General features: G+C 37.0%; 1 protein-coding gene across 1 annotated transcript in view; it reads left to right on the top strand.

Moving 5' to 3' along the window:
- The window catches only part of CAPZA2 (capping actin protein of muscle Z-line subunit alpha 2), a 28,765-nt gene that overhangs the window by 10,997 nt on the left and 4,876 nt on the right, over window positions 1-12,892 (top strand). Inside the window, exons 2-8 of the mRNA XM_042468986.1 lie at window positions 2,786-2,849; window positions 4,526-4,577; window positions 4,960-5,023; window positions 7,802-8,008; window positions 9,131-9,210; window positions 10,334-10,412; window positions 11,703-11,774. Coding sequence (XP_042324920.1) covers window positions 2,786-2,849; window positions 4,526-4,577; window positions 4,960-5,023; window positions 7,802-8,008; window positions 9,131-9,210; window positions 10,334-10,412; window positions 11,703-11,774 — 618 coding nt within the window. The remainder of the gene's footprint in view (window positions 1-2,785; window positions 2,850-4,525; window positions 4,578-4,959; window positions 5,024-7,801; window positions 8,009-9,130; window positions 9,211-10,333; window positions 10,413-11,702; window positions 11,775-12,892) is intronic.

The raw sequence follows: 12,892 nt of genomic DNA on the forward strand, positions 1-12,892 counted from the left end.
AAGTTGTTTCACCTGGATAGTTACTGTCAGCCTTAATGCTTTTTTAAAAATTGTATTATTAATTAAAATTTAAACAGGTACACCTTTGGGTAATTCAAATCTAGTTTACTGTAGTTAGATTTTTTAAGAACTCACAATAGTTTTGGAGTGCACTTTGCCTTATATAGACATGAACATACCAGGGTGCTTTGCCGTAACCAGATCAGTTTCCGTTGTGGTCATAAACAGGAAGACTACTGGTTATGAGAAGTGTCTCATTTCATGTCATCTCATGTATGACTTTAAAAACACCTTTCCTATCTGTTCTTGCTATTCAGAAGGAAGTAGGGTAATAATAGCATACTTACGGTTGAGTCCAAATATCATTAAAAAGGAGATAAGGCTGACTTGTATTTGTTTTTGTTTTTTAAAGAATTACCAAAAATGTTTTAACTACTATTTCTTTATAAATTTACATCCTTGTATGAAGGAACTACTGAACATATTTTAAATCTTGTTCCTTAACTTGAAACTATTTTGTAATGCATCTGGACATATTTACCAAGAAGGAAGTTTTGTTCCAATGGTTTGGACTTGCTCCCAAGTATTAATGCATAGGATTGCAACCTTGGTTGTTGAAAATTGCTCTATTCAGATTGTAACCTGTATAACTACAGATTAAAAGGGATAAAACATAACATCGATAACACATACAGTGTAATGGATTTTTTGCTGTTGTTTTTATCTTCTGAATGTTATAAAACTCGGTTCATAGAAATGGATGTTTCCCATCTGCAAAAAACCCTGTTTCAGCCAGAATAGTAGCAAGAGAGAAGAAGGGAAAGGGAAGGCAGTGATAGAAGCCAATTGCTTTCTTTACAAAATGTCAATCCTGTCTGTAGCCCTTCCCATACCAGCCTGTAACGTAGCTCTTTGGCCACTTAGCCAAAACTTCTTCTACATGGGAGAAGCAGTAGCTTTACAAGTGTGCATGGACAGGCTTCTTCTGAGTTCTTCAGCTGTAATTCTTCCTCCCCCTTCAGTATTTTCCCCATTTTCTTCTCACAGTATGGGTCTTTGAAACATCAGACATTGTCATGTCAAAACTGGCTTATTGCTTTAAGGTAGCAAGGCATTCTTTCAGCTGGCTTGAGGTTTTATTGTTGAACAGACACTGCTTTTTCTGGCATCATTTTAGGACCTTTTTAAAAAATAACATGGCAGCAGATGAAATGATTTGGAGTCAAATGGCTGATCAGCTATTGCTCAGTAGTTTTTATGTCCAGTAAAGTTTGCAAGTTTCTATTTCTGATACCGTGTTTAAGAAAATTTTGTGTTGGATCTTTTTAATGGTGGGATAGGAGGTGACGAGTGGATAGATGACATTTAAATAATGGCATATACTACCTTGCATATTTTGCACTTTATATACATTTTGGAACCATTAATAAGGTAGTCTAAGAGCAAAATTAAACACAGTGTTAAATTCTTCATTGCACTAAATGTGCGGGTTTGAAATGTTAACCCTTATATTACTGTATTGATTTGTTACAATATGTATTTAACACGATTTTAGGCTATAACAGTGAAATGATTAAAACTGGCATCAACTGTGTTGTGGATGATTATCAGGCTCAACATACTTGTAGAACTGGGAACTGGACACTTCTCCTACTTGGTTGCAATCCTGAGAGGAAATCCTTCTCTTAAGCTGCTATTTGTTTTACGGTGGACTATCCCATCGATGTGTCAGATTGAGTTTTGCCCTATCAAACAAACTGTTTTCTTTATACCACAGAGCAACCTGCATCTCAATTCTACTTGCTCTAGGGCAGGGGTAGGCAACCTTTTTGAGCCAAGGGCCGGGTTGCTGTCCCTCAGACAACTGGGGGGACCGAAGCCAAAAAAATAAATAATTAAATATTTTTTAAAAATTAAATAAATAAATAAACCAGGACAAATGTAGGACAACATTTTCAAATGGTGGACACTTTTTTTTAAAAAAAAAGTGGAGGACACACAAAAAAAATTGCTGATTTTTTAAAAAACTGTTAATATAAATGCATGTTCCTGAGGTGTCTATAGACAATTGCCCCCCTTGCCCCTGCACGCGAGAGGCCAAAGGCCCCGGCGGCAATCGGCGGCAGGACCGGGCTGGGGCCGGTCCCAAGGCCTCACCGGGCCGCATCCGGCCCGCGGGCCGCATGTTGCCTACCCCTGCTCTAGGGCCTGAGCAGAGGGGCAGGATACCATGGGCCAAGTCTGTGGTATCCTGCCCCTGGGTCTGACCCAGGTTAGTCCCCAGGCTGGTATGGCTACAGGCACATTGCTACTCCATAAGGGTAGAAATGGGTTGCCTGGCGACACCCACATTCCCAGGCACTCCCTTCTGACATCAGGCTGCAGTGGGGGCCTTTTGGATGAATGGGATGGTGGTGGTAGGTCAGGGGTGCACAGGTCTGTCCCAGTCTGCCACTGTTGAGTTTCTTGGAAACTGCAACAGCCAGTCCTTTGGGGGCTGATTAAGGCCCCTGTGGGCTGGAATTGATCCCAGCTTGGAACTAATGGCCTGCCCTACAGGACGGCACATGATTCAGGGGGCGTGGGCCTTTTGGTCCGTCTGTTTAGGCCCCTAGATAATTTATTTTTAGCATGGTCAAATATCTTCATGTAGAATATTACATTTTCCAAAGTGAAAGTGAATTCTTTCATTTGGACCTCTGATATTTCAGACTTGTATAAGGCTTTCCTGTTTCTAAACTAGGCTACAATGACTGAGAGTGGTACTACTCCTTTTGTCTTTCAGGTGCGCATAGCAGCAAAATTCATCATTCATGCTCCTCCAGGGGAATTCAATGAGGTCTTTAATGGTAAGTATAATTGCTACATTCTGACTCAGATGTTAGTTATTTTAGGTATTTTTTGGCAGGATTGAAAAAAGACAAGAATTTTCTAAACTTCTAAAGTGTACTGTTTTGAATTAAGAATTCAAGTCTCTTTAAAATCCCAAGTTCATATTTGAACTATTAATTGATCATTTGATAATAAATGCTAATCACAGAGTTGCAGTTTTAAAGTACAGCAGAGTACCCTATACTGCTTAATGTTCTAGATCAATTTAATCTTGAAAAATATACAGCATCCTTAGAGGGAGGTTTTGCTTTGTTACATTCTAATAGCATGGCCTCAGTTTCCCATATTTGTGTTTTGCGAGAAGTATCAAAATTATACAGGTTGTTTTTTTTTTTTTTAGAAAACTGTATTTACATATATGCTGAAGTGATAAGCTTGCTATTGAATGGATAATTAGTATTAGATATGTTGTTCCGTACTTCAGGAAGTTGGAGAAATAATCTCTAGGCTGCCAGATTGATAGTAGAACAGTAAATTAAACACATCTTCAAAGTTTGGAGACAGTATAGTAGTAGGTAAAATCAAATGAACTGATCCAGTTAACAGATCTAATTCGAAAACTCAAATCAAGTACCTGTCAGACCCAAGACTGTTAACATTCCACAGTAAATATATATAATGTAATAAATGTATATAATAAATATATAATAATTCTTAATATGGAAATGGAAACTGGAGCTTTTCATTAGCAATTTTAACTTCTTGTCACATACTATTATTCACGAATAATGTTGCTGAAATGTAAATTATGCCATTTTGAATCAAATAACCCCTCTTTTGTTATGTTTTTTTGGGATGCTTATCCATCTAATTCAGTTGCATGACTTTTGTCAAGCTTAATATTTTTATTCTAATCACATATCTATTCAATAAAAAAATTAAACAGGATGTGGTTTAGGAACACTGACAGACTAAAAATTTCACTCTTCATTTCAGAAAATTAAATTTAAGCAGTTTTTGATAGCAGAATAAAGGAACAGAAAGGTACTTTTGTTTGCATTTTCTGCCATCAAATTGCATCAAAATATTTTGATATGTAGTCATTCATAATAATAAAGGTCTTTGAAATATGATCTGTACTGTATGAGTAGAACTAAATTCTTTGAGTTCTTTAGTTTTAAGGTCAGTTTGTATGTGATTTCTTGGCACAGGCATCACATTTTTGACTGAGGAATTCAAAGGTGTCTTTTAAAAAGTAGTCACAAAAGGAGGCTTCAGGTCAAACAGCTTACTGTGAACCCTGCAATACATATATAGGAATGTATCAAGACAGGGATCATTATCTATGCAGGCAATATAATTGATGCATGACATCTTAATTATGAGCTATTACGAGTATTCATAATAACTATTTCTTCAAGCATGAACTTACAAAGAACTGTCATGGATCAACACAGTTATTATTTGTTCATTTTGGGGGTAAAATTGCAAAGCTGTGGTTAGTTCTGGAAAAATTTCAAGCGCATTACATACTTACTAGTTTGATTGCAGTGTATTGGAAACTGGAAAGGTATTTTTGCCTAACCAGGTATAACAAGTATTCATTTTAGTGTGACCGGCATATATATGGGAAGATATATTTTCAGATTATGTTAAATATGTTTGACTTGTACTAATGCTCTGTATTTTTCAGATGTTCGATTGCTGCTTAATAATGATAATCTTCTCAGGGAGGGAGCAGCTCAGTAAGTATTACCACCCTCACTTGATTCTTAGCTTCTTTTAGTGTGTTAATAGTTACCTGAACCACTTGTGGGCAGTTTTCAATAGGCTTCACGGGAAAGGGTGAGGACACTATCTCCCTACTTTCTCAAAGTGATTTTTGCTTAGTCAGGGCTCTAAACATTCATCTGGCTTTTTTTTTTCAACACATACCCACACGTACCCCTGTTGTTTTAGGATCCTGAATTAATTTTTTCAGGTTTTATTCCTCATATGAGACACAAATAGTGGTGAAGACAGTTTTTCACAACCTGTAGGCTGGTGGGCACAAGTATTGTTTTTTAATTTGCAGGAGAGTACATAGCACATTATTCTTGTCTGATGCCTCTTATCTTTACTTTTTAGTGCATTTGCACAGTACAACTTGGACCAGTTTACCCCAGTCAAATTGGAAGGCTATGATGAACAGGTATGGCTACAATAATTTAAGCTTCAAGCTAAGTTGTATACTTTTATTAAATTTATTTTTAATGTAGGGACAAATATTAGAATGCATTTAAACAGCAGATGGAAATTATGGATAATAGCTGAAATTCTCAATCACATTTATACAAATTTATAACCTAGAATTACATATTTGCAACTTGTTTATATTTCCAGTGACTACATTTTCAGTAGAGTAGGGAATATGTAGGGTTTGTGAAAATCTCTCCTATCCAAATTTACTGAGCTGGAAGTTATAGAGATCTACTCTGCTCTCAATCATGATGCAGCAGGCTGATTGCTTTCCACAGCCAAGAGCAGGATACCTGTCATAATTCCTCCTCACCACAGATCATTGCAGGAGAGGAGTGGAAATGTCAATCTGCTGCATCCTGATGGACAGGAGAACAAATTCCTGTTACTTGCAGCAGCTGCTGACTGGTAAGTCTGGATTGGGGGTGTATTGGGCTGGGAGACACTTAGCTACTTAGTAAACAGCAGTTTTAGTGGCAGAGTTATTGCATGTTAGGTAAGAGTATTTAATTTTTCCAGTGCTTTTATTTAGGTTGACACTCCTATCCCTGTGTCTTTGTAAAAAGAAATTGCTGGAGCTCTTTCATGCTATCATGTCCTTAGCCATGTAGCACTGGCCCTCTATTATTTAATTATATCAGTGGTTCTCAGAGTTTTCACCTCTGTGACCCCCTTTACATCTACATGCAGACATTGTGTCCCCCCCCCCACACACGTAGAATATGATTTGGTTTATTTAGTGTTTGTTTGTTTTGTTTAGTGTGCATATTTTTGGTAGCACATTCATATATATTCAGATATCAGCATTTTATAAGGAAATAGGTCTCCTCCCTCAGGTAAGTGCCAAGTGCCCCTCTTGCGTTTCTCTTTCCCTCCAGGACATAAAAGGTTTGGGAAGTCGAAGAGGAGGAGGGATCTGAGCTTCCAAGTCTCATGCCTCCCCCCTTGAGAAATTTGAGAACCACTTTGAGTACCACTTTATGTAGCACCTTTAAAAAGATACAAAAATAACTGAAAAGCAAATCCTGATTTTTAGCACACTACTTTGCTGAGTTTATTTCTGAATTTATCAGTCACACAAAACTAGTTACCAAGGTGCAAAAGATAATTCTAGTTGAGTGAGGTGAGACTGGAAGGAAAGTGTACGGACTGATTATAAGAATCGTTGGTGTTAGGCAACTGCACTCCCCAGCTGGCTGTGCTGCCTTGTCATTGCCATGGATCTGCATCTTCTTTGATTTCTGACAGTGGGGTAGAGCTGAAATGAGAGTGGTTGAGCAGGAATTACATTTTCCTATCACTTCTGATTGTTGTGACCTGAGGATCACAGGGAGCAGTTGAATGTAACCATCCCTTCACCTCAGTGTCAGACATGAGAGCTGATGTAGATCTGCTCTAGTACCAGAGGAAGGCAGGGAGAGTGACTACTGTGAGAATTATATTTTTCACAAAGAGAAAAACTTAAGTTCCATTCATATTCAGAAATAAACTCAGCAAAGCAGTGTGCTAAAAACAGAATTTGCTTTTCAGTTACTTTTGTATCTTTTAAAGGTGCTATATAAAGTGGTTTTCAAAGTGGTTCTCAAATTTCTCAATGGGGGAGGCATGAGACCTGGAGGCTCAGATCCCTCCTCCCCCTTCATTCTGCATAGGAAACAAGAAAATTATAAGCAGATTGAAATGTGTCTCTTTGTATACTGTTTAGGCCTAATGCAGATCGTGAAGGGAAATCAATTTCTTAATCAAGATTTGCTACAGCATTAGAACTTCAGTAATTTTTAAACATTTTGAATTGGGTAAACTAACTGATATTAGTTATCACATGGAGACATTAACAAATTAGTCACAGTAGCTTTCTAGGACAGTTTTAGCATGCTTCTAATGAATGCCATTTGAAGAAGGGAAGAACTGATTGGCATTACAAATTATTAAAATATGCTATTGTGCTAAATGGAATTTACTTTTACAAGGAGCAACTCCCAGGTACATCTTTGTTTTTGAACCATTGCAGAAACTTTGCTTTTTTTAAGGGGTGCTTTCTTTTTAAAGAGATGTTTCAACATTGTCTAATGAAGATGTTAACTGATTTATTCTATTTCTACTCTACTTACACTTTTAAAATTAAGCAACACATGCGAAATGAATACAGAGTTGGAGTGTGCAGAACACCAAGAATGCAGGCCAACCATGCTTTTGACCAGATACTTTTTTCCCTCTCTCCCTAGTTTCCTACTTCCCTCCAATTGTCTGTCATAATTGACACTCAGTCATGACCACTAAGCATGCCTAGTACTCATTGGGCTGTATTCTGCTTCTTTAGATGTTTAAAATATTTTTGTACTGCCACAAACTTTGTGATTTTCCCAAATCAGACACTGCTGTTAGGTAGATGGTGTACACATCTACACATGAATATGCATTTAATCACGTCGTGAGTACATATTTCAGATTATTCCTATTCAGTTCACTTTGGCAGTGATTTTGAGATTGCTTCCCTATTTTATGAATATTTCAGGTGATAGCATTTCAGAGTCCCTAATTAGTTGCTTTCCAGACCAAAATAGGATTTGTAGATTAGTGTGCTGTATATGCCTATTCTGCTGTATATTTAATAAAAAAAGATGGATATACAATATTTTGCTGTTTTTTCATTCTTTTATTTGATTATTTTATTTCTTATTCATGTTTTGTGTGGTCTTACAAACTATATTTTTAACTTTTGTCTTTGCAGGTCTTAATAACAGAACACGGTGACTTGGGTAATGGAAAATTTTTGGACCCCAAAAACAAGATCTCCTTTAAATTTGATCATTTAAGAAAGGAGGCTACTGATCCAAAGCCCCATGAAGTTGAAAATGCAATTGAGTCATGGAGGAATTCCATAGAAACTGCAGTGAGAGCATATGTGAAAGAACACTACCCAAATGGTGTCTGCACAGTAAGTGTAACAGGCTCTGGGAAATGTGGGTAAAATCATTTAAAAGGCTTATTTGAATTCTGTATTTGTCCTTATTTGCATGTTCCTCATGAAACAAGACTAAATCATGATATCTGTAATGCAAACCAATCAAACTACTGTATGTAGTTTCAGAATTACTATGTAGTCTGCTATATTTTAAAAGCATCAATAATTAATTCACAACTGTATTGTAGATTGATATACAGTATACATTTCTTGGCAAATAGTGTTGCCAATTCATAAATGACATTAGTATTTTGGCAACCAGAAGAGAGAGAGAACTTCACATAAAAATAAAAACAAACAAAAATACAGTCTTGCTGAATGAGATCAAAAACCTTTCTAGTCCACTTTTCTGTTCCCCTAGTACTTAAAAAGATACCTAAGGGGAACCAATAGGCTGGACCTACATGGAACAGCATCCTTCCCTGGCATGCTGCTTCTGATACTGATATTAATATATAGCCATAGGACCAATAGCCATTAATAGCCTTACCCATCATAAATTTTTGGTCCTCTTTTAAAACTCTCCAAGTTGGCAAATGTCACTATATCTTGTAGTAGTGATACTGCCATGTAAATAAGAGTTTTCTGTTGCCAGTCATGAATCACCCATAATTTAGGTTCACTGGATGACTTTGGATTTACAGTATCATGAGAATGAGAATACATTGTCCCTTTCTCCGTACCATGCGTAATTTTAGTGTTCCTCTATACTACCCCCTTTAAACTCTTTTCTAAGCTAAAAAGCTCAGTGGAATATGAATTTTAAGACAGTTGCTTCACTAGTAGATAGAAACAATGATCAGCTACAAGTGCAAGCAAAGTCAGTCTGTATTCACAACTTTGTAACATGACAGCTGGATCTCTGCTCCTGTTGACATTAACGTGAATAAAATATAGCAGATGTTGTAAATTTATTCTTGAGTTTTTCTACTTTGGACAAAAGGCAATAGTAATCGCTACTTACTAAATTATTTCTTTTTAAAAGGAGGAACAGTCGTACCTGGAGAAAATTTTTTAGAGTAGGAGTGGTGTAGCATTTTTAAGGTCTACTTTATGTTTAAAATGTGGATTTGGAACTATCTTTGTCTTATTAAGGTATATGGAAAAACAATTGATGGACATCAAACAATTATTGTATGCATAGAAAGCCACCAATTTCAAGCAAAAAACTTTTGGTAAGTATACATTGCCTTATCATTTACCTGTACATGTTATCCATTTCATTCTGTTCCACTAAGGAGTGAAACAGACTGCCATAAAAAGCCAGCTCCTAGCTGGCTTGGGGGTATGGTGTACAGGTGACGCACACCACTGGCTGCCCACACATGGGCTGGCTTCCAGCCACTCCAGCAGTGCAGCATTTAAACACTGCACACCACTGGAGAGCCTTAAAACCAGCTTCCCGGCTGTGGCCAAGCTGAAAAGCTGGCTTTTTGCTGGTGCAGAAAGGAGTGGCTGTTTGATACTTCTTTTTCAGTCGGCAAAAAAGCAGATTGAGGCCTCAGCATGTGGTTGCCGCAGCCCCTATCCGGCTTTGTCAGGGGCAGCCTGTTTCGCCCCTTATTGTAATGGAAATTGCAATGCTCTTCCATGAGAAAACAGTTCATGATGTTAAAACTATTAGATAATATCTGATGTTGCTGAAGCAGGCTTCTATTTATGCAATGGAACTTCCCCTATCCCTTCTCTTATCTCTACATGGCTCATGCCCAGCCTGAAAGCTGCTCTAAACTTTTAAGTGACTCTTTGGGGAAAGAATGTGTAGGGGGTATGAAGGGGGAACTGTTCTGCTGTTGAATGTTGTTCCATTGATGGATAGACACTATTGAATTTCTCTTATAGAACTTGCTTTCAATTTGGCAGCATCCTTTCACTTTTAAGAATTGGATATCCATTCCATAAAATTAGTGTATTTGGAAGAATATTTGAGAACCTTCTTAGAGATGCCTCCAGAATGTGTATATGTGGAAAAATAATTATTTTGTAGTAATAATATATTAGAGTTGATGTGACTTTATTAAATGAAACCTCAACATATTACCATAATTTGCTTTCTAAACCAGTTCAATGTGCATATTGTTATAAACAATTTAAGGCCCTTTTCTTCAATTTGAACAAAATCTAAAATGTTACAGATTTACATAGTAGTCTGATCTGATTAGATAATTAAAGAATGTTTTCCCATAAAGCACTACTTTCCTTTTTTTAAAAAAAGAGGGAGAACATTTCATAGTTTTTTAAAAATTTTAAGATATGAGACTCAATTTCTCCCCTCATCTGGAACTTTGTCTTTGAAAGGAATGGTCGTTGGCGATCAGAATGGAAGTTTACAATCACTCCTTCAACCACTCAAGTGGCTGGTATCTTGAAAATTCAGGTAAGCATTCCTTAATTTACCACAGTTATTTCAATAATGACAGTGATATTTCTCAAAACTCTTAAGAGTAGCTTTGGTTTTTTAAAGTTTATACTTTATTGTTTGGAAGGATGATATTCAAGGTAAATTACAATTTTTCTTTAAAAAATAAAACAATTACAGTACCTAATAGAAGAATAGTTTTTAGCCAGCAAAATCATCAAAGACTGAAGTGTATCACTGGAGCTGTAAAGTAAAACATAGGAATAGCAGTAATAAGAGAGGTAGACAGCCTCAGTAAGCCAAGCTTCCTAAAGCATGATTTACAGCCTTCTCAATTAGCAGATACTAAGCCTCTTTTGCATATCCTCGTACCCTGAAGCACAGCCATCAACAACAGAACAAATACACAGACTAACATGGGAATCACTCCTCCTTACCCAGGATCATATACTATATATGTCAGGAATAAACTCTTCTAGAACATGGCCACATAGCCCGAAAAACCCACAAAAAGCTACTAATATTGTTTCAAATACCTCATGGGTTTATTTGGAAAAACCTAGTCCTGAAGAAGTACTCTGGCTTTTATCTTTATGAAATACAAATAAAAAGTTTGAGGTTGTTGTTGTTGTTGTTAATAGCTCATAAACTTTAAAAATTAAAATACTGGAAAGTACATTCAATTATAGTGGGTTTCAAGTTTTGCAATTCCCTCTTGTCATTTCTAACTTGAAAAGATGCATATACAGTGGTACCTCGGGTTACGAAATTAATTCGTTCCGCGGCTAATTTCGTAACCCGAAAAACCTTCGTAAGCCGAATTGCCATAGGCGCTAATGGAAAAAATAGCTCTCTGCTGCCCTCCGGTGGCGGCCTTTCCATTTAAAACAGCGCCGGGGTTTTTTCGTAACCCGAAAAAACCTTCGTAAGCCGAAACAATAAATCCCTATGGGATTTTTTCGTATCCCGAAAAATTCGTAAGCTGGGTAATTCGTATCCCGGGGTACCACTGTACCCTACTCCTACTTCTCCTACTTCTGAAAGCAAAAAGGAAATAGAAGGTGAAAACAGAAAGGGAAAGCAAAGAATCATCTAAATCTACTCGCTGTAGTATACAAACAGAAACTGTTATAAAGAGGATTGGAACTGTTACATTCTCATCCATTAACTGTTACATCCTCAGTACATTAAATACTAGTGTTTATCTAGCTACATTTTCAATGGAATAAAATGCTACTAATGGCTCCTGATGCATGGTACTATTTTCTGTGCTTGAAGATTTGGTATCATTATTAATTTTTTATATAGGTTCATTATTATGAAGATGGAAATGTTCAGCTAGTGAGTCATAAAGATATACAGGATTCTTTAACAATTACTGTGAGTATCTTTTCTTATCTATGTTGTAAGAAGCATTTTTACTTACTGACATTTATCAAAGGGGTAGCCATGTTAGTCTGTTTCAGCAGTGTCTACTATATGTGTGTGTATGCCTGAAATTCTGGTGCTATTATAAATTTGTTAGTCTATCAGATGCCACAGGACACTAATTTTTTAAATTCGATGCAGAGATGAAATGCACAATTCTGACATTAGTGTTCAATGCAAATGCTTTTTCTTACTCGGCAATCCACAGATTGACTAATACTGCATGTTTATCAGTTCTTTATTTGCCACTTTACTCTCTTACCCAAATATCCAAATACTTCACTGAAGAATGTTTATAGAGCTGGCATCCCTGTATATTTCATTGTATAGGTTGAAATTGACTCAAGGACAGTTAATAACAAATAGTGGCACATTCCGGACGGGCCCTATTGGACACCGTTGTTACGTGCGAGGGGTGGCGCTTCCTGACGCGCCTTGCCCCTCGCACGTAGCGAGGGCGTCAAAATGGCGGTGCCCTAAACAAATGGGTGCCGCCATTTTGATGTGATGTATGCCTAATGTCCGTACGTCTCAGTGCCCTTGTGACGCCACAATGGCGCCATTGGCGCCTTGCAACATTACAACAGCGCCACAAGAAGAACCCACTTTTTGCAGGGTCTTCTTGCTGCGCTGGGGAACCGCACGGTTTGTCTGCTGCGGTTCCATTGCGCAGCAAACACGGGCGCCGGCAGACCGCCCTTTTGGGCGGTCTGTAAAGCGCCAGTTATTCCACTGTCACTGATTCATGTATGCAGTATATCTCTGCATGTTACAATTTAAATATAAAACAACAGACTGCACACATGACTAAGTGTTGGATAACTGGTATATTAGAAAATTCTTGCTGGGAAATCCCTGTTTCAATATGTTGGAAAACTGATAAAGTTACAGATGTAAATGAGGAGTCATTGTGTTGTTCAGGAAGTTTCATGGCTGTGAATTCATGAGTAATTTAAAGTATTTTTTTCTTCTTGTGTTCAATTAAATTGAAGGCAGCCAACATTTGGGATTAACAATTTTTAATAATAATAATAATAATAATAATAATAATAATAATAATAATAATAATA

The sequence above is a fragment of the Sceloporus undulatus genome, chromosome 5 (genome assembly GCF_019175285.1).
Source record: "Sceloporus undulatus isolate JIND9_A2432 ecotype Alabama chromosome 5, SceUnd_v1.1, whole genome shotgun sequence".
Lineage (NCBI taxonomy): Eukaryota > Metazoa > Chordata > Lepidosauria > Squamata > Phrynosomatidae > Sceloporus > Sceloporus undulatus.